The sequence below is a fragment of the Amblyomma americanum genome, chromosome 7 (genome assembly GCF_052857255.1).
Source record: "Amblyomma americanum isolate KBUSLIRL-KWMA chromosome 7, ASM5285725v1, whole genome shotgun sequence".
Taxonomy (NCBI): domain Eukaryota; kingdom Metazoa; phylum Arthropoda; class Arachnida; order Ixodida; family Ixodidae; genus Amblyomma; species Amblyomma americanum.
This window is the reverse complement of record NC_135503.1, coordinates 76,945,773-76,966,972: the sequence shown is the minus strand read 5'-3', so window position 1 is coordinate 76,966,972 and position 21,200 is coordinate 76,945,773. Positions and strand designations below refer to the sequence as shown.

The 21,200-nt window shown below is 47.8% G+C and overlaps 1 protein-coding gene across 5 annotated transcripts in view; it reads left to right on the top strand.

Moving 5' to 3' along the window:
* The window catches only part of LOC144099325 (uncharacterized), a 45,750-nt gene extending 25,558 nt beyond the window's left edge, over nt 1-20,192 (top strand). For 2 of the 5 annotated variants that reach the window (XR_013307379.1, XR_013307380.1), the window contains exons 6-8: nt 10,764-11,095; nt 19,155-19,693; nt 20,022-20,192. Coding sequence is in view for 2 of the 5 variants with exons in the window: in XM_077632541.1 (XP_077488667.1) it covers nt 10,764-11,087 (324 nt within the window). In the remaining 3 variants the exon portion in view is untranslated. The remainder of the gene's footprint in view (nt 1-10,763; nt 11,096-19,154; nt 19,694-20,021) is intronic. The other 3 variants (XR_013307381.1, XM_077632541.1, XM_077632542.1) reach the window with 3 other exon arrangements.
* The last annotated feature ends 1,008 nt before the right edge of the window (nt 20,193-21,200 follow it).

The window sequence follows — 21,200 nt, the reverse complement described above, 5'->3', positions numbered from 1 at the left end:
AGACAGACAGGCTGATGGCCGCGAGTATGAGCCATTATGAGCATGAGCGAGTATGAGCATGGTCCCTCTTGTTTTGGCTTCTCACCACCATGCCATCGCTTCCAGCCGCGTTTTTGCTCGCTCTAGCGGTGGTACTCTCCATTGGCGGCCCCCCCCCCCTGATTCACCAAGAGGTGCTTTTTTTTATTTAATCCACAGAACGTAGGAAGCCCCAGTTTTCATGGGCGAGACAGCAAAGGTGAAATTGAGGTCTTTAAGATATTTTTTTTTCCTACAAAGTAATCTGGTTGTGCAGAATTGTCAATAGAGTTACCAAAGGGTAATCCTTCAGTCTAGTTTGACTTATTGTTTCTTTTTTAGTGCCCCTTTAATGTGACCTCATTCTCATGCAAAATTTGTAAGCCTCGGTGCCTTGCATTTCTTGGATGCAGCTACCGTTTTTACACGATTGTAGGTAGACCTATATTTAAAATTATGAAAATTCTAAGTGGGGTGGGTGGGGGGGCGGGGGTTGATTTACTTTAGAAGCCAAAGCATGCCACCATAAATAAAGGCGAGACAAACGAGGTATCAGAAATGCTTCAGCGTGGTTGCACTTTTGCTGCGGGGCTCTCCCTCCCTCTCCCCGCGTGTGGTGGCCGATTTTTTTGCTGTTGATAAGTGGCAAGCTGGCATCCCCCTAGGTGCATCGTCCCTCTTGTTTTGGCTTCTCGCCACCGTGCCATCGTTCGACTTAGATTTGTTTTCCGGGTCAGATAAGCATCCGCCTCTCGTTCATGGCTGCATTCAAGATGGATGTTATTCTTTGCACTGAAGAAATGAACAACTCCATGCCAGGCCCCAAGTTCGACGTCTCTGAACGGATGATAGAGATGTGGCTTCTACAGGGAAGCAAAATTTTCAGCTGTTCCACGTGCTTTCATAGTGCAGATGTTTGCGAAGTGCAGGATTTCGCTGGAGCATGACATTAGAACGATCTGCTGTGGGACTTGCAGCAGCGATCACGATGTGTGGACGAGTAGTCCAGTGACATTTTCGGTTTCACGCCTGCATAGGGCAGCTGATAGCGGTTAATGATAAGCGGTGGCAGCCGGATAATGCTATTGCGTTCTACTGTTAAGGACGGAGCTTAAGTGACCTCCAAGTCATTTTTCTGATATGAGATATGGGTTGTGGACTTACGTTTGATTCGACTTACAATTGTGTAAAAGCAGTAAAAGATCGTTAATGCGAACTCTGTTAATTCGAACTGATGCCCAGGTCTTTTTCATAGCCCTGTGTATTTCAGTGGGGGAGAACTTCTGATAATTCTAACGACTCTGCATCCGCAGCGGTTACCGTATTTCCACAATTGTAAGTCGACCTTTTTTTTTTAATTTAAGGTTCTGAAGTGTGTGTGTGTGGGGGGGGCGACTTACAATCTAAACGAAACCTGCGAATGCTAATAAAAGCAAGAAAAACGGTTATCAGGGATGCTACTGCGAGGTTACAAGTTTTTGTTTGCTGTAATGCTCCAAGCGTAGCATTCAGCTATTCCACGGGCTTTTCGACAAGGATTCTTCATTTTTTACTTTTACTGCGCAAACCATTACCCATCGCAGTTGTTCAGGGGTTAGGGCGCTCGGCTACTGATCAGGGTACCCGGTTTACAACCTGGCCGCGGCGGCAGCGTTTCGATGGAGGCGAAACGCGAAGGCGGGTCCCCAGGTGGTCAGAATAATTCCGGAGCCCTCCACTACGGTACCTCTTGATTCCTTTCTTCTTTCAGTCTCTCCTTTATCCCTTCCCTTATGGCTGGGTTTCCGCGGAGATTTGAGACAGATACTGCGCCATTTCCTTTCCCCAAAAACCAATTTCATGTCATCTCACTCGCGGGAGTAAGGATACTTAAGCAAGGGTCGAACAATCGCGGAGTCTGCGCCAGCACCCGGGAGTGTCGCTAGCTGATGGAAGAGCTGCTATTTCAGTTGGTTGTGTAATATGGCGGCATAACGGCGGCGGTTCTGGGGAATGCCGATGTTTGCTGGAAGAGCCAACGCCCCGACACTGATCACTTTTTGTTTGGTGGTGCTTGGAGTTGGTGCATTTGACTCGACTGCCGGCCATGTGCTTTGCCATGAACTCGACCTGTTCGAAAAGCATTCAGCGCTCAGTCAGTGCAAGGTTCAACAGGGAGGCCATCATTTGCTCCGAAGAAACGAACAACTGCGTGCTGGGCCGGAAGTTCGACGTTTCTGAACGGTTGGTGTGGGAGTGGCGGAAGTAGGGAGACAGAATTTTCGACTGCGACTCCAAGCGAAGAGGTTTCCGCGGGCCGAAGTCCGAACGCTTTCTGGAGCTGGAGGTCAAGCTTGCAGCATGTGTTACCGAAATAAGTGATCGGCAGCTTCTAGTGAGATTCGAAATGATCATGCAACAAAGCCGGTTCTTCGCTGCAGAAGCTGGGATATCCCGAACAGACTTCAAAGGTAGCAGGGTTTGGGCTCCGAAATTTATGAAGAGGGCTGGCTTCCGTCTTCGTCAGCGTACTAGTGTATGCCAGAAGCTGCTTGCTGCTTACGAGGAGAAAGTTCTCGCCTTCCATAGGCACTACCTCAAGCTACGCGACTCGCGGCGATACCTGCTCGGCCAAATCGGCAATGCGGACCGGTCTCCCGTTTACTTCGACATGACGAGCAAGACACCAGTGAGCGTGAGGGGAGCTCGCGAAGTTAAGCTTTTCTCGACAGGAAATGAGAAACTTCGGTTCACTGTTATGCTATCATGCTAGGCAGATGGCACAAAGCTCCGACCGTACATAGTCTTCAAAAGAAAAGCTATGCGAAAGGAAATGTTGTTGAAAGGTGTGATTGTGCGAATGAATGAAAAAGGCTTTCTGACGGACGACTTAGTTATTGATTGGTACCGTCACGTGTGGCTTTTGAGGCCAGAGGCATCCCTCATAGATTGTAATCCGAACCTCTTTGTGCTGGACTCATTTCGCGGCCACCTTACCGCGAAAGTGAAGGCAGAGCTCCGAAAAGAACATACAGATATGCTGGTGATTCCCGGTGGTCTGACTGGGCAGCTGTAGCCGCTAGACGTTGGCATTAACAAGCGATTCAAGGGCTTGCTCCGGCGTGAGTATAACGAGTGGCTGGTGGCGGAAGGGTGGGGATTTACGCCAACGGGGCGCGTGAAGAGAGCCGCCCTGGTGGCTGTGTGCGGGCGGGTGATTTCCACTTGGGCGGCCGTACCACGCAATATCGTGATGCGGTCATTTAGGAAGTGCGGGCTTTCCATGGAGGACGATGTGCTGTGGGACCGCAGCGGCGACGAAGACAGCAGTACTACTGAAGATGACTCAAGTGAGGATGAATAGCCTATCTATGCAATAGATTTTCTTTTTTGAGTACGTCCACCGGAGTTTTTGCCTTCGGACATGCAATGGGTCGATTACATTCGCGTCAACATTTTTTTTCCCCGACATGCGATTTGGGGGGATCGACTTACATACGAGTCGACTTACAATCGTATAAATACAGTAATTTGAACGAAGAGTCCTTGGCTGACATTGCTCCTCGTTGGTAGAAGTCTGCCCATAGTGAGTACAACACACTACTGCAAATTTACTAGAGCTGTGAAGCAGTGGAAAAGAGAAAAGGCAAGTGCACGAGACTGGTGGAACCCGTGCTCTGGTGCATGCCGTAGCAGGTTTTTGTTGCCTGAACACTCGCCCGCGCCGGCCACGGCACTGCTGATGCTTTGGCGCTAGCCGTTCAGGTTTTCTTTGTGCTGCGGTCGCTGAGCCGCGTTCGTGTGGCGTACACAACACAGTTCGGCAGCTGCAGGCTTTTATCTTTATGGTGCTGCGAGCTATATGGACAGCAGTGTGGAGGTGCAAACGCCATCCGGTTTCTAACGAATTGATGGTCGAGAAGGTCATGGTGTCTTTAGCACTGCCAAATTTGAAAATCCGAGGACTAGAAGGTTCAAGTACCTTCCATTGGATTACCGTATTTACGGGCATAATTTGTGCACTCTTTATTCAGAAATTAGGGCTCGAAGAAGGGGGGTGTGCAAATTACGCGGGAATTTTGCGAGCGCGACTTAAAAAACTCCACAAAGGTCATAACGTGCAATATATAGTGTATGTTGCTGCGTATATGTCAGCACCAGTGCCTGATCCCCACGCTGGCCGCCCCCCGAAAAAAAGTTCACTCTAAATGAAAAGCCGCGCACCCCCCCCCCCCCCACCCCCCTCCCCCCTTGCGGGATGGCATGAAGGTGTATGCATGAAGCTGAATAAAACGCTAAAACAGCGTCATCGCTTGCGGCCCTGCTAATTGTTCGGTAGTTCCAGATTCCGTAAGTTTGCTTTCGCAACTTCGTCCTGGATAGCAAGCGCGAATCAATTAATCAATTATCACACCACACAATTTTTTAACTGTGCCGCGTGAGCGTCGACCAAACTGCTTGTCGGCGCCTTATCACGGCACGGAGCTGCAAAGCCAGCGAGAATAGCCACATGCGCACAACTTTGCCGACACAATCATTGTCATCTATGGGCAAACTTGTGCGCACGCGGTTATTCTCGCTGGCTTCGCCGCTCCGCGCCGTGATAAGGCGCTGACAAGCAGTTTGAAACTTGCCGTATAGTTGTGATATCCCATCGTAAGACACGACCGAACAACCAAACACAAGCCGTCAGAGCCACCAAGACAAGCGCAGCCGGCAGTCGAGTCACATGCATCAGCCAAACAGCGGTGTTGGCTCTTCTACCAGCTGCTTATCCTCCCCAGAAACGCTGCTGGCCGTTCCGAGTGGCGATGCCGCTGGTGCCGCCGCGATTGTAACAGCGGCCTCCGACACCACTATGAACGCCCAGTGCACAAAAGATTAAAAAAGCCTTCCGAACAACACACGCGGAATAGCCGAATGCTACTGGGTTGAGCCCGCGTGCATGATGGTGGTCTAGCGCAGCGCGGTGCATAAAATATGCGAGTGAAAAATGTTTTTCGTAAACCCGGGTGATAAGTTAAGGGTGCTCAAATTATGCGATGGTGCAAATTATGTGATGGTGCAAATTATGCTCGTAAATACGGTATCATGTGTGGTTATACTGATCTGACCCACTCTTCCACCTTGGTCCATCCAGTAATCCCCAAATAATCCACTTTAATCCACGCATTAATCCCTAACAATCCATATGAATTCATTTCAATAACCCCCACAAACATGCATTAATTATTCCACCACTAATTCCTACTAATGCACATCAATCCACCCACTAATCCATGCCAATTCATTTTCTGGGGTGGGCCTACTTCGAAGATTTAGGAGGATGTTTTGAACATTTGGCAGTGGACAAACTTCCAAATGCTATCGCATTCTCTTCTTTAAGAGAGGCTAAAGGCACCAAGTTTTTGATCTCTCGTTTATCCGAGAAGGAACATTAAAGTCTGGGAGTATTTTTACGTCATTGAGAGTCTAAAAAGTTACAATTTGGAGCACTTGTCTGATTTGAATGACATTTTCAATATTGATTTATTAATATATTATAATACTATAGAGTGCACTTGCGCAAACTTTTGTAATTTTCATACAGTTAGAAAAGGAGTTATAACTTTCGGAAGTGAACTCTCCTAACGAAGAAAAGCATAAAATACCAGATTTTTCTTATTATTTTCTAATACATGCCTAGAAAACATTCTTTTAGTATTATACTGCGAAATACACCACTTTGCAGCACGTAAATACAAAATTTATCCTCATGAAGGGCGTACTTTGGTCTTGTGTGATGGATGACATTTTTCAAAAGAAAGTAGCCCGAAGGGGCATAAAAAAAAACCCATAGTTGAATTACTCAGTTTGGCGCAGAACATGCACTAAAATAATGCGTTCGTTATCCACTATCAGAACGGTACTAGTTTCCCCAAATGGGTGGTTTAATGCTAAAATGCAAAATGTGAAAACCGAATGTTTATGGAGGCTTCAATTTTGTGTATATACATACATCTACACATTTCAAAAGTGAGCTGCCGTGGTGGCTGAGTGGTTATGGCGCTCGGCCGCTGGCCCGAAAGACGCGTGTTTGATCCCGGCCGTGGCGGTCGAATTTCGATGGAGGCGAAATTCTGGAAGCCCGTGTACTGTGCGACTTCAGTGCGCTTGAAAGAACCCCAGGTGGTCGAAATTTCCGGAGACCTTCACTACGGCATCTCTCATTGCCCGAGTTGCTTTTGGACGGTAAACCCCTATCAACCGAGCCAACCAACATTCCAAAATTGCTTCAAAAGCAGTTCAGTGATAAGGAAGTGGTAAAGAGGGATCAAGAGTCTTCTCTTCTCGGCGCCTCTTCGTGTGGCAACACTCCTGTTGTGCTACCGTGTTGTAGTTGTCTCAGCACCATTGTCCAGGATCTGTTTGGGCGTTTATAAGTGTTAAAGGGTGTGCACTGTTTCACATGGTGGTGGCGGCCATTTCTGAGTGCGGGGTGCGTGTGGACCCAGAGGTACCCTGCTAAGTTGTTGCTGATTAAGAGGGTCGAGGCTTTTGCTAGTGTTTCTTCACCGAAAGTGCTAGGGCTGTTTTAAGACTGATTTTCACTTTTCCATTTCTTCTTGCGTTATTCCTTTCCCTTTGAAGCCTAGCTATGGCGTTCACATACCGTAAAAACCGGAATATAGGTCGAACTTTTTTTCAAAAAACCATGGTGAAAAGTCGACCCCCGTCTTATATACCGGTCATTGGCGGAAAAAATACGGAAGTCTTGCAACAATGGGTGGCTGAAGTCAACAGCCTCCATCGCCATCAGCAGCAGTGGTGCCATTTTGCGTTTTAGTAGATGCAAAGCGGAAGCTAACGGCAATTTACCGTCGCCTTCAAGAAAAACACGATTGAGTACGAGGAAGCTCACGGGAACCTGTCGGTATAGCGCGAATTTGGAGTATCCGAAAAGAGCATTCAGTACTGGCGGAGGCAGAAGCAGCGTATTACAACTTGCAGCAACCAGAAGAAAACATTTCGTGGGCAGACCGTAGTGTATCGAGAATAGGAAGGAAACGTTGCGCTGCGAGCAAGATCGCTGCCTGTGACTGCCGAATGCATCCGCGTGAAAGCGGCAGAGATCGCGCGTGCCTCTAGACTCACGAGGGCGCAATTCAAAGGCTCGCCATCCTGGTTGCGGCGATTCATGAAGAGGAGGGCTTTGCTCTACGGCGCCGTACTTGCCTGTGCCAGAAACAAACACGCGGGCCGATTGGTGCGCGATATTGTTAAAAAATTTGCCGGGTGTATATACAAGCAGCATTTAAATGAAATTAAATACTGTCACCATTGTCCAACATCTCGAGTCACATTTGTTTCAAAGTAAGGCTGTCTTTCGGTACTTTTCCCATTGAAAAAAGATCTTTTTCATTTTTAGAATTGGTTAGTTAGGGGGTCGACCTATAGTCCGGTTTTTACGGTACCTCCCATGCCTTTGGAGCCTCAGTCTTTCAGGTTTCACCGTGGACACTTTCTGACCACGAAAACTGTGACGCCTTTCCAGAGAACTTGTGCACTGAGTGCTAGCTTTCTAAAACGGCAAACACTGCTGCAGTTGCCGCGGACTGCGTTTGTTGCAACAAAGCTCCCACCGCCGTTAAATCAAGCCCAAACACTTGTTTCTGCTTTGGAACAGTTACGAATTGGCATTTAAAGTCAAGTTTTCGAATATTTCTTTTTCCACTGCAGTTACATTTGCAATGGTTAGTATGCAGTTTCATTAGAGGTAATGAAACAAAAAGGGCAGGTTAGCTGCTGTCATGCAGCTAGTGCCTCTGCATTTGGGTTCCTAACCAATTGGCACAGACTGAATTTTTAAGTGGCTGTCAAACATTCAACGATGGTGATGCAGTTAGTTAGCTGTAGAGTGTCCCATGTACAGTGACAGATATAAAAAAAGAGTTACTCCACCAACACTGCCTCAGTATTCGATATAAGATCGGTAGCTACGGGAGCTTCAAGTGTTTGCATCGGTGTGCTCAGCAAATGTGAAAAAGACCAAATCCAAACATCCGTGGATGTTTCTTTTCCGGAAACATCCCTTCTAAGACGCAAGCAGCGCCACTTACCTCTTGGATTTTGCACTACTATTGCGATTTACAGCCATCTTCGCTATTGCCGGTATATTTCCTCGTTGTATTGGTTAATTTTACATACGTGTGCATCACGACACAAATCGTTTGACGCCATCCGGGACACCCTGCGACAAATGGTTCGGTCGTAATGGCCGTCTGAAGGTCCTCGGAATGCACATTTGAGGGCGGAAAGGTTTCAGTTGTGAATCTCGCACGTATTATGGGTTTCATCTCAACTAGTAATTTTATCCTCGGGAACATGCCAAGCCATTTGACACCACTTCAAACAGGTGTCCCCCAAGTTTTATGCAAATGGCGTTCCCGTTGGGGGAGGGGTTGTTCCCAATTCAAAGGCCGCTATACTGGCACGTATATAACTGATCAAAAGTATAGGTAATAGTTGAGGCGCTATGTGCGCAGTGTTATGTGATGTAGTGTGGTCATGTGGAGACTGTCAATTGGACCTTCATTGCAGACAGATGTGTTGTTGACAAACGTAAGTAGCAAGAGGTAACGCTCTTCAGAAAAAAAATTGTTGTCTTCTTACGCACATTCGTGAAGAAAATGCTTATGGCCCAGCAAATTCTGGAAGTAGGCCCACCCCAGAAAACGGATTAAGGTGGATTAGTGGGTGTGTTAAAGTAGGTTAGTGGATGGATTAAGGTTAACATTGGGTTTGATTAGTAAAATCTTATATGATAAATCCAATGGAAGGTACTAGTAAAAGCTCGTTAATTCGAACTTCACGGGACCGGGAAAAAAGTTCGAATTATCCGATGTTCGAATTATCGAATGGCCTCGAAAAAACTGATAAGAACCATTTGCATTACGGCATATGTACCGTATTTACTCGGTAACGAACCCAGTCGCATAAGGAACCCAGCCACACCCGATTTTTGCCTAAAAATGTGAACGAAAAAAAAGTGTCAGTCGTTAATGCCTCTCTTCGTTTCCCACCCTCATGGTCCACAACGCGTTTCTTGGCAGTGCGCCGAAAAGCTGTGCAGCGTTAGCTCTATCATAGGGGGGGAGCGAACTTGGCAGAGTGCCAGCGCTTGTCCGGTTGGGCAAGCCTCGTTTTCGCTATGTTCGCCTTATCGTGCCATGGGCGATTGGGGCGGACGCCGTCTGCTGCCACTCAATCATTGGAACGCGCAATAGCAGCAAGCGCCTTTTGCGGCGAACGATGCCAAAAGCCGGCGTCGTGATCGCGGCTGACCGCGTGGTTCCGCTGGCGACTGATGGGTGGAAGGATGGACAACACTCGCAAAGGAAAAAAAAGTTTTTCGCACGTAATTTGTAGCGCCCGTCTGAAGTCGTAGCCTTTCATGGGCATTGGCTGGCGCCGCGCCAACAGTACTTATCCGTATTTCCGAATTAACAGGGCTCGAATTAACGAGTAATTACCGTATTTACTCGCGTAATGGATCCACTTTTTTCCCAGAAAAGTTGACATCAGTTTGCGGGGTGGGTTCATTACACGGGAAAAAAAGTTTACAACAGATTTTTTTTGAAGGGTAGAGATTTCATATATCGCCATCCATCCTTCCGTCATCAACAAACGCATGCGGTCAGACGTGTTCGTGCCGCTAGTGTTTAGCATCGTTCAGTTTGACGAGATCCGGCAATTTTGTGCTAGCCGGCGGCGAGATAACGCTAACGTGCTGAACACCGGCCCTGAAGGTGAGGCGCGCGTTTCTTACTGCGAAGTTAAAAACAGGACAGTGACGAGTGTGCAATGCGAATATTTAAGCTTTATCTTAGAGCGCACAACGTCTTGGCGCTCTGCCAAGTCCACCGACCGCGTCGCGCCCCCCACCCCTCTGCAGGAGCTGTCCTCAAATTATAGAAAAAAACAAATGATGTTATCGGCGGCGGCACAGCTTTGCGCGGTGGCAAGATCCGCGCTCGGTTCATTAAGCGAGTAAATACGATAGTTTCGAGTTTTGGAGGCTGCATGGAAAGAGGGTAGGCAGCTGCCACCGCGTTCGCCAACCCGTGCCCCCTCCCACACCACCGCCCGCCGCGCAGGTGACGCCGCCATTTAGGCTTTACCCACTCTTCCACCGTTTTACCTGGTTCCATCTTCTGTCCCCGTTTAGCACGTGCGCAGCCTCTAAGTACGCGCAGGCGATTTTTTTTTTTGGCCACGTGCTGTGTGCCAAGCCGCCGAGACGGGGCGGCGCATAGTTCGAATTATCCGAATTATCCGTAGCGGAACCGACTCGCTTTTGAATTAACGGGCTTTTTTATACACAGATCTGTACGGAGCTTGGCCGGACCAAGTAGAGTAGTTCGAATTGTCCGAAAATTCGAATTATTGAGGTTCGAAACAACGAGCTTTCACTGCATTCTTGTCCTCAGATTTTCAAATTTGGCAGTGTTGATGATGTAGAGACCCTTTCGACCAAACGGACAATTTTGTTAGGGAGGAACCAGGGGTTTCTTGTAAGAAGACAGCCTAAATGCTATTGCATTAATTATGGGCACTGTACTCATCCTCAGTGGAGAAGCTCAGCTCTCCAGTGGGGCTGTACTTTGCTGACATGTGATATTAAGCTTTTGGAGAACAGGAAGAAGGCACATGCAACAGTGTGTTGAAAAGGAACAAACTTGACAAATATCCCCTCCCCCATTCCCCTTTCTCTCTTGGTGATTCAGGCGCAGCCTCTGAAGACCACTGTTATGACCACCGCAAAGGATACGGAGACACCCACATTAGAGACCGGAGAAAAGACTACGATGAATTTTCCCTCCATGAGCGTGCGTAAGGAAAACTTGAAAAACTCGTGGAACCCGCTGCGGCTGCCAGCTGAAATTATTCAAAAGCCGTGGCCCACCATCAATGAACTTATGTCGAGGAACGTGTTCAGATCTGAGCGCGCCACAGGCCAGGGAGAGTCGGCACCACTGACCCCTGCACGGGCGGGCGGATCTCGCCGGGAGCCCCAGCCACTGGAAACATTCAATGCATGGAAGCACTGAGCCCTAAGGTGAGGGCATTTTGAAGGAATATTTCTCTGGTGTAAAAACTCGGAGATGAGCTATTTTGTGAAACTTTGATTGCTTTTCAACAGCTGGTGTCTCAGCTGTGCCCCAGGTCATTCGGGTTCATTATCATACAGCATGCATCTGGCATAGTCTAGTCATCTACTGTTTCCATGGGTTGCACTGCAAATCATGTGATGAATGTCATAACCTGCTTCATGTAATCTGTACTTCTAGCACACCATTGTCTTATTGTGCATGTTCTGTTTTGTTGTTTGAACTTGAAATCACGCATAGACCACTAGGGATAAATTAGTTTGACATCTTCATGAACTCTAAGAATTTCATAACTGACTTCAGCTGCATATTGATCGTGCTGTGTTGTGTCTAGCAATGCTACTGTCGCAGTCATCAGCCGAAGGACCTCATCAAGTGATCAATTGTCCCACATGAGCTCTGGTCACCAGATAGCAGCTTCTTCAAAATATAATGATCTGTGATACTGTGTTATATATGTTATCTGTTCCACATATTGTGGAGAAATCGGTGCTAAGAATGTCCTGTGCACTGAACAAAATGTGCTATACACATCAGTGTCATTCTTGCACATAATGGTTTCATGCTTCGGGGCAGTGCCACGCAGAAGTATTTCTACAGGACATGGTACACTGCTCAAGTTGTTATTGCAAGGCAGCCTATCTTTCAGTCTTGATAGTGCAGTGCTTGCCTCTTATTTTTTTTTTATTGGAATGGGTCAGGAATGGCTGTCCAAAAACAGTGCTATTGGGTATAGCCTATGTTCACTAGTACCCAACAGGAAGCGTGCTGCAAAAAAAATGTGAAAGCCATTTCATTATGATTTAACATGCCCTTGTAGTTCGGGAATAAAAACTCTTTCACTCTAATTGCCTCCTGTCATTTCCAGTACTGTTACTGATTTGGATGAAAGAATCAAATGTAGTAGGACAACTTCATTAATTCGGAAGTCCGGATAATTCTGACTACCGGGGTTGTCGCGGTCAACACCCGTGTAAATAGTATATGGCTTTTGACGCTCCTTAATTAGGGACATTGGTTAGATCGTGCGGGTTGAGTATGTTTTTGGTGCGGCCAGCGCCCATGCAAGTATATGGCTTTTAGCTGATGCTCATTAATTGGGGGCAGCGGTGAGGTAGCACTGGTTAATTTGGCTGGGCTCCCTGCAGGGACGTTAATGGGGGCAGCCGGACAGCAAGGGAACAGCGGCGCCTGGGTCTGGTGGCTCAGGCTATCGACGGCGGTTTGTGCAGATCTGGCAGCCCGGACGTCTGCGGCTGAGGCCCAAGGCTGTTATCTCGGGGAGCCAGCAGACATGTTGTTGTTACCATCACACAATGGCACACGGCCACTTAGGGGAATTGGCCAAGAATTCAGCAGATATAGTACATGTCCGTCGCTGACCGCGTTCTTCCTGTTGTTGTTGTTGCCTCCTATCGTGACATGGCACGTACCCACGAAGGGGGATTGGCCAGGATTCAGTTGGGAGACCCCATAGAACGGTAAACTGGCGCCAAGCTAATGATTGTGCCTTAGGTGAAATTTTAGTAATTAAAAAGAAAAGGAAAAAACAAAATATCGGGAGAGAATAGATGAGGATTAACTATATGAAAATACCCAACCGCTCTTTTAAATGCGGAAATTTTGTAAACAACGAGAGGCGTTTCGCAGTCAGCAATGAAATAAGCGCAACTCAATTATAGTCTAATTTCCTCAGTCATTCTATATACAACAATACAACATTTTTCGTGGTGCGTCCCGTGCATCAAACGCTGCCCTGCACATGTCCGCTTTTACTGCTTTTGTGGTTTTGCTGTAAGCATTGTTTTGATCGGCCATCTTGGGAGCCACGTGCGGCGACTTCCCAGGTGTTGGTTCAGAGAGAGAAAAGTCGCATTCCGCAGCTTGCCAAATCGCTGCAACCGGTCAAGGAGACGGGTCGTTTTCTCCTTTCCGCCAAAACCGATTAATCCCAGGGGGTGATTCAGCTGCACCTGCCTTCTAGAAAACACACATGCATCCAGATGTGACCTTCAAAGAACGTGGCGACAAAGGTCTTCCCGGAAGCTGATAGCGGTGGACAGTTACCGCCATTGGTTTTTCTCCATCGTCAAACAGCGCACAAAGGAAAAAAAACAGGACACTTGGAAGGAAAGACAGGGACAAGAGCGCTCCGTGTCGTTCCAAGTGTCCTGGTTTTTTTTGTGCGCTGTTTGAAGCAGGAAAAATGAAGTACCTACGGCCTAACGTTCTAACTTGCTGAACTGCCACTGGTCCTTGTTTGGCGATAAGCGTAGCAGGGGGCGGCAGAAGGTCAGGTGGGCGGAAGAGATTAGAAAGTTTGCGAGGATAGGGTGGCCGCAAGAAAGCGGCGATGGCAAATGCTGCTCACATGAGGCCCTCCAGTCAATGGCGTCAACCGTCTGCCGTAATGCTGCTGTTGACCCCCTAGCGCGACATCGCAGGTAGCTGCCAGAGTCCTCCGTGAAATCTCGTCACCAGAGTGCCCTGACAATCGGTCGACGTCATTGACCATAGTGCGCACTTTGAGGGGATTTGCAGCCTCTATAGGCGAGACTGCACATGCACTTTCTCTCGTTTATATGAGTCCCATTTTTTCTACACTCCATTTTGAGAAATCTGCGCCTTCTTGGCACCTCTGTGCTGTCTCTCGAAACCATCTTTCAATGATCGATGGCCTCATTAATTTCTTGAGCGTGACTTCATGTTTACTTCCTTGCGGTTTTCCGCTTTCACTTGTTCTAGCTGCGTTGGAATAAGCCATTCGTAATCATTATAATACCACATTTCTATAGTGCGCTTCTGCACTCCTCCCGGATGCCTGCTGCTATTTGCGTTATTTGTTCTTGGCCTAAATTTCGAATCCTCTTTTATACTGCCATCATTTCTCTTTCTGCAGACTAATACTCTTATGATATCCTCCCTAGTTTCCCTCTCATTCTTTGTCTCATGTCCAACATTCTAGGACAAAATTAAGAAAATGGGAAAATTGTAAGATAATAATACGGAAATATTGAAGATAATGGTTTATTCCTGTCATATGTAGCAAAATCTTTCTCTTAAAGCGTTTCCATCGATCGCATCAAACACTTAAGACAGCTATAGAAAACTAGTGGGGAACGCTTTTGAAGATAGCAAAAACGTTAACAGAAAAAAATGCAAGACTGCTGTCGGATGATCTGCAGATGTTTTGATTGTTGCAGCAGTATCTTACATTATATAAAAAAAATTGCGTTCATATAAAAAAGTTTCCCGCTAAACAAACGCTTTTGCCCAGAATTGTTGGGTAACATTTCCACTTTTGCGAGCTTGCTACAGATTGTCTGCGACTTTAGACAGTAATCAAAGGTCGATTGCCTATGTTGGAAGTCCCACGTGATTTCAACTTCACATTTTGGCTTTCTATTTATCCAGACTAGCCTGTGCTGCTCAAAGTAATTAAGCGTTAACTTCCCTTTCTGTCCCCGTATCCGTCCAAGTCTTTGATGTGGAGGTTCCGGGAAAAGCGTCGCCAGAAAATACGGACCCGGAATAAACGTCCTCATCTGCGAAGGAAAAAATATCTACAAATTGATGCCACCAATGTCTCGTAACTTACAGTGATTCTCGCATCCACCTCGAGTGCGGGAGAGGCCACGAGTGGCCTTTTACCTCAGGAGGCGAATGTTTCGAGGTGGAACGCATCAACGACCCGTAAAAGCGACGATATGGTCAACGCAACGCAAGTGTGGCAGGGGTTTATCGCTCAAGGCTCGGAAGATTTGCAACAGAACACTAGATGAGAAGGAGATCTTCATATACAGGCTAGGAACAAGCTAAATAAATTTATTAAAGCGAAAACTTTACTAGGCTATGTAGGCGAGATTCTTGTCCGCAAAATGTGTCGGCAGCAGTTGTGGACAACTCGAAAGCGGTAGCGTCAAACGAGTGGTCGTAATCGAAAGAAAACGATGCAGGGAGGCTTCCTGAAAGATTGTTTTCGAAATGGAATGAATAGGTAATGAATTATTGCCAAAAATGTGCAAAGAGAAGGCGGGGCCAGAACAAAAGTGCACGAAATTTGAAAACACCGGTAGTAGGCGGAGCGATAGCGTAGCGCCAAATTTGAAAAACCCGAAGTGTGGACGAAGCCAAAGCGTGGGGCCAAGTTTGAAAACTCGAAATGGCCAATCACAAGTTAGATGGAGTATTCGCGTGCAATGGGTGCCCTGTCACTGCGGCAACGCGCAAGGCGACGAGCTCGCCACCGCGGAACGTCAGCTTCCACCCAGCAACGAACCACTCGCCCTGGAAGACGTGCGTGCGGTGATCTACGACCACCTCCGTCAGCAACACCCTCGCACAGCGCCTTTAAGTCGTCTGCGCGCGCTCATTGTCGCGCCTCCAGCGCGCGATGATCATCCGAGTGTGCGTCGGCTGCGTGTGACCAGGGGAAAGACGGGTGCGCCACGGACTTTCGTCGAGCGACGCGTGCGGTGACTGCGGTGCAGTGGAGGCATTAGGGCGGATGCTGCTTCGCCGCACCGCTTCCACAGTGCCGCGTCGCGAGATGTTAGCGGCCTACAGGGCGCTGGGAATCATCCCGGACAGTTTCGAGGCGCTCCTGTGGCCACAGGGCAGTGCGCGCACCCGTGACAGAACAATGGTGAGCCTCTGTGCGTTCATCGAGCAGGCGGGCTTGACTTCCCGCTTGCTTTTCGCCAGGTAGTGCACGCGTGACATGAACGCTCCGTGGGTGCTACCTCGGAGGGTACGCGGCCGGGCGCCCCACCCCGGCTGCTCGTGCAATGTGCAGGCCGCGCGCCCGATTAGTTCGAGGCAGGACGCTACGTGCGCATGGCTATGTATGTACAGTTTATTTTTTCCGGTAGAAATTGCACGCAGTGGCCGCACGCGTGCACTTATTTTGGAGCAGGGCCTGAACATTAGCGCACGAGCGGCGCGAACTTGATTGCCTTATGTATTTTGTGAACAGTGTATAAAGCTCTCCCGTAACCTTTCTTTCTATCGCTCAGCTTTATACTTCTCCTCGCTATCCCTACTCTTTCCCTTTCACCTCCGCCGGCTGCGGCTCGGGTGCTTAAGATATTAGTTAGGTATTGCTGCGGCCGGCAACATTCTTTTCCTTCCGTTCTTATTTACTTTTAATTAAGCCACCACTACTACTACTGGTATTAATCACATGACCAATGATAAGTGATCGATAAGTAACCAGAGAGAGATAAAAGGAATGATAAATTAGAGGAAATTAGGTAATTAATGAGAAGCAAAAGGTAATGGACGGGTAAATAGCCTGGATGGTCATATAGTCAGTGGACGGGATCGAAGTGCGGCGGAAAATTTGAAAACTCGAAATGGTTGCCGGGATGAAATGAGGGTATAATCAGAGTTAATCGATAACAAACAATCAACTGACCGAGAAAACAACCGTGGTGCCAAATTTGATAGTCGACCAGTGTCGAGGAGGCGTCAACGCTTTCGCATGCTTCCAATGTGGGTAGCCGCAGTGATCTTTAATTTTTGTTGGGCATCTTATTTAGCTAGAGATTAATGATCGCGTGGCACAAGCAGTGCGCATGTCGCGTACATATAATATAACTATCACATGAGCCCGATGCACAATTTAGGGGATGTTAGTTCAGCGCGTAAGCTTTGCACATAAAGAAATGAGTTTTCAAATTTCGTAACGGCAAGGATCTCGTTTCGCAGAAAGTCTGGCGTCGCCGTCGTTGACCGTAAGTGAGAAATCCTCGAAAACTCCCGAGAGAAGCAACAAGATTGGCAGGTGGGCCTCCTAAGTCACGTGACCTTGTGGCGTCATCACAACGTGCCCGCCGAGTTGTGAACGAAATACGCACCGTGGCAGTTAATTTAATGAGTAATCTCCATAAGTTGTCCGGGAAGAGCAACTCCGATTGCACAGGCCTCACTGGTGGCAGCAGCTGCCATCCCAGTGCTGTGGCGCATCACTTAACTGCGGCACCAGCAGTGAGGACTCCCAAAGATTTATCAATGTTAATTAAAAATGATCAATTTTGCATCTATGGGCAATAACTCATTAGGCTGTCGCATCCTAAACTTGAGGCGGAGCTTAAGTGCCCCCAACAGTTCTCTTGAAATCATTTTTCTAGTCACTCAACTACTCCTGTTCTGTGACCGCTTAGAACATCATGCAACCCTCTCGCTACCATTTCAAGGCTACGTCCTGAGGCACGGCCATTTCTACATGGAGCACTTCGCTTACATTCCTGTCCCTGAAAGTCGCCACTGCTTTTCTCTTGCTTTCTTTTGCTTTTTCTATTGTAGCTAATACTGCACATTCCTATACTCCAGTCACCGGAGATAAGCACCACTGTACTCTCTCTCACCTTCCTCGACATGCTTGCTGTTAGCACTATAACTCTGGTCCTTTTGTCCTTGACCCTGCTGGCTGCGATTGTAGCTTCCTTCCTTGACTTCGCCCTCTTTCTTTCCGCGCTATATCTTCCTGTCTTCTTAGTCACTGCTTCTGCACAGCTGTTTTGTTCCTATACTTTCTCTCCTCTGGCTACGCCAGTGCAGGTTGCAGGCACGTCTCCTGGATTGGCATGTCCGCTGCTGTCGTTTTCAATGCCACTGACAGCCGTCTTTTTCAATTGTTGCCAACTTTTTCTCTCACAACTTCCGTTCTAGAGCGACGTTCGCCTGGCGTCTTGTCCGTCTACCCAGTGCGGTAGCGTTCGCACTACGCAAAACCTAATCATGAAGTTCGCGCTTTCCGCCTCATCGACCGAATTAAACCTAATTTATGTTTAGGGACACTTCAAACTCTACATCTAACTTGAATGTTTTCTTAGCACCATTTATTTATTCCTGGAGGAAAACTCCCGCAGGAGCCGTGTCGCGGTACGGACTAGTAAGGGTACGTGTGACCAGGGTTTCGTAAAAAACGACCGCGGTAAACATGCCACTGGTAAAAAACATCCCCGTTTTCGAAGTGCGAAAAATCTCCCCATATGAGAGACATCAAACGTTCCGTAACTCCCTAGAACTAACCCACAGAAGCTCAGAAGCCTCTACAGCTCATCGTTCTGTTCTAAATATTTCACGGAATTCACGCCACACTCACGCTCAACGCAATTTAGGACGAATTTAGCAATACACAAAAAGAAAACATACTGATGGTTGATGCTCTTTTTGAGGCAATTTTGGAACCTGCAGCCTCTCCCGAACTCAGCTCACAATTTCTTGGTAAACTCCCCTTGCTTACATGGCCAGAACAGGACATTGTACCCACAAAAGAAGAAAAAGCTCAGAAGCTTTATCCGCTGATCCTTAGGCTCTAAATCTTTCACGGAATTTCGCGCCACACCCACAAGCCACGCCTTATCACGAACTCAGCAGTACATAAAAGGAAAACGTACAGACGGTTGGCGCCCTTTTTTAGAAAACTTTGGAATGGCCGTCTTCACCAGAACTGAAGCCACTGCCCCCACCATACTTATTGCCCCCCCCCCTCCAGCTTATATTGCCCCAACATAGCATTACAACCCTAAAAGCAGACAAAAGCTCATAATCCTATTCAGCTCGTCGTTCGGTTCTAAAAAAATCAATAAAAGGAAACGGAGACGAAATGAAGCCGCCCAGAAGAAAGAACAAACACCCCTCCCTCACCTCCTTCCCCTCAGCCATGAATGGGCTTGCGCTACTCGTGACCACTAGTGTGGCTCCCCCTCGCGATTCTGAAGTCTGAGCACAGAAGGAGAAGGGGTGGGGAATGGGGAAGAGGGGAGATAAAAAGAGCTGCTTTGGACGGAAGTCTTCAGTCGTCTGCGACATGCGGGAGCGTCTACCTCGTGCGCATTTATCGAACGTCGACAACGGACTACGCTTCTTGCTAAGAGACCGGTGCTCTGCGCTTGGGTAAATATAAGCGGTGGGCATGCCGGCATGAGGTAGCAGTGAAAGAATTTTCGAAGTGGATCCCTCAATGACGGTGAGCTTGAATTCTTGTTCCTTGATTCGCAGGTGAGATCATGGGGGAACGAGAAGGCAGCCAGGAATGCATCCTGCAGTACCCCGGTCCATACAGCGAGTGGATGACAGGTATCGACGACCGGATACTTCAAGACCCACCTCGGGCGTCTACGCCGATACCGGAGAGCCGCCGTGATTCCCAGGGGCCGTCCGATTTATCCAGTTCGTGGGGGTCATCCGCTGTTCCTTCCACCTGCTCTTACGATGCCTCAGGGAGCAGCTCCGAGGAATCAGGGTCAAGCGCAAGTGCTGCGGAAGGTGCTCTTTTTGCTAACGATTTCGAGCAATCAAGCAGCGAGACGTCTTCTAGTTTTCCGGAGGACCTGGATGACGACTGCGACCAGCGCTTCATTGTCAACGGCACTGCATGTGCGATTTGCCGTGAAAGGCAGCTCTTCCGTTTGCAGCGCCAACGGATAATACGAGCGCTGGAGCTCCCCGACACCTCGGCGGAGTTAAACCTAAGTTCTGGAGTCTTCGGAAGCAGCGACCAGAGCTCGGAATACTTGCAATGACCTGCCTTTCTCATGGTAAGTGCAATATAGTAGTGCAGCGTAGTTTGCGTCCACTTGTGCTCTGTCGATGACTTGGCTATGGACAATGCTGCTTTTAAATCATTTTGTTACGTAGGCATTACGCCAGACACTTGTAGCAAAGTGTGTTTTATCCTTAGCACTTGAGCTTTGTAATACTCCACGTGAAAGCATGTGTGGATTAATCTATTTCTGACCTGTGGTTGTTGTGCGGAGGAAAATGTAGGCTCACACTGGGGATTCTACTGTGAAATTGCATGTTCGGTTACCAGTTCTTCTGACTGAATTCCAATCCGCCTTTTTTATCTTTCTTTTTCGATTATAGCCGAAGCTTTGGGCTTCTTCCTGCGTGACTGGAGCGGGCGACTAACCCTGGGCTGAGATGGCTGCGGATGTTTCGTCGCTCGGTGTGCGGCCAAAGTCTTGGTGCAGAAGTCGGCTTGGATCTTTCTTAGTATATAACAATGTTAATAAATTCAATAATTTTGCTTTTTCACTTCGTATCTCTGTGTGTTCCCAGGCATGCTCATTCTACGGCGCTTCCACCTCAGTCCGGCATAAGGTCTTGCCGACGGGGTTACTTTTGAGCGGATTTTTGGATGCTGATACGAAGGATTTGCGACTTGGAAATATCGGGTGATAATTTAGGATTCTGTACCCTGCATGGCGATAGGTGGTAGTTCGTAGGTATAAGGAGGGCCGTGAAGGCGAATTAACCATCGGGGCGCTTAAGTCAAAGCAACCTTTTTAACGTGGATGCTGCAAAGCATCTTGCGATTTTTTTTTCTCCTAGCGACAGCTAGGCGCGATTTGGCAAATAATGTCTATGTCCAGCGCTTTATGAGACAAGCAACGTTCATGTGCAGTATAGCGGAAGAAAAAATTATGGTCACGGAACGCTCTACGTGCAAGCGATGATGACGCTGTAGTGCAACATCGATAATATGCAAGAACGGGTATGGCAGCGGAGGCGAGCTCTCACAGTGGAAAGCCGACTTGGATTTTCAAACACAGAGACGAGTCTATCATTGACAAAGTGTTCCAAACTGATCTGCCTCCACCCCCCGTACCTGTTCTCTGTCGTGCCCGCATGCCGATCTGGAGCGAGGATTCATTATACAGTAATGAATAAAGCTGTTTTGTATTTTACTTGGTTTATGTATGCTGTGTGTGAGTATTCAAACTATATTAGTTTTTTGGTTCGCCGGATTGCAAAATAATCTTTTGGGCATCAAAGTGGAACTCTATGTGATTAGATTTCATATTTCTCGACGCTTGCTTTTGTTGCACCTGCTTTGTCTGTATACCTCTTTTGGTATGCAATCGTCGGTCCATCAGCGGCCATAATGGGACCGCAAGCTGCACTAGCGGGAATCTGCTATTCTGTTCCGGTTATAGAATTTGCATATAGAGCATTTTTTTCTAATTGGTCTAGGCTGCTGTCAAGAAACTAGGTCGCTCACAACCAGCTGTTGTGATGACGTAAGGAGGTCACGCGACCTCT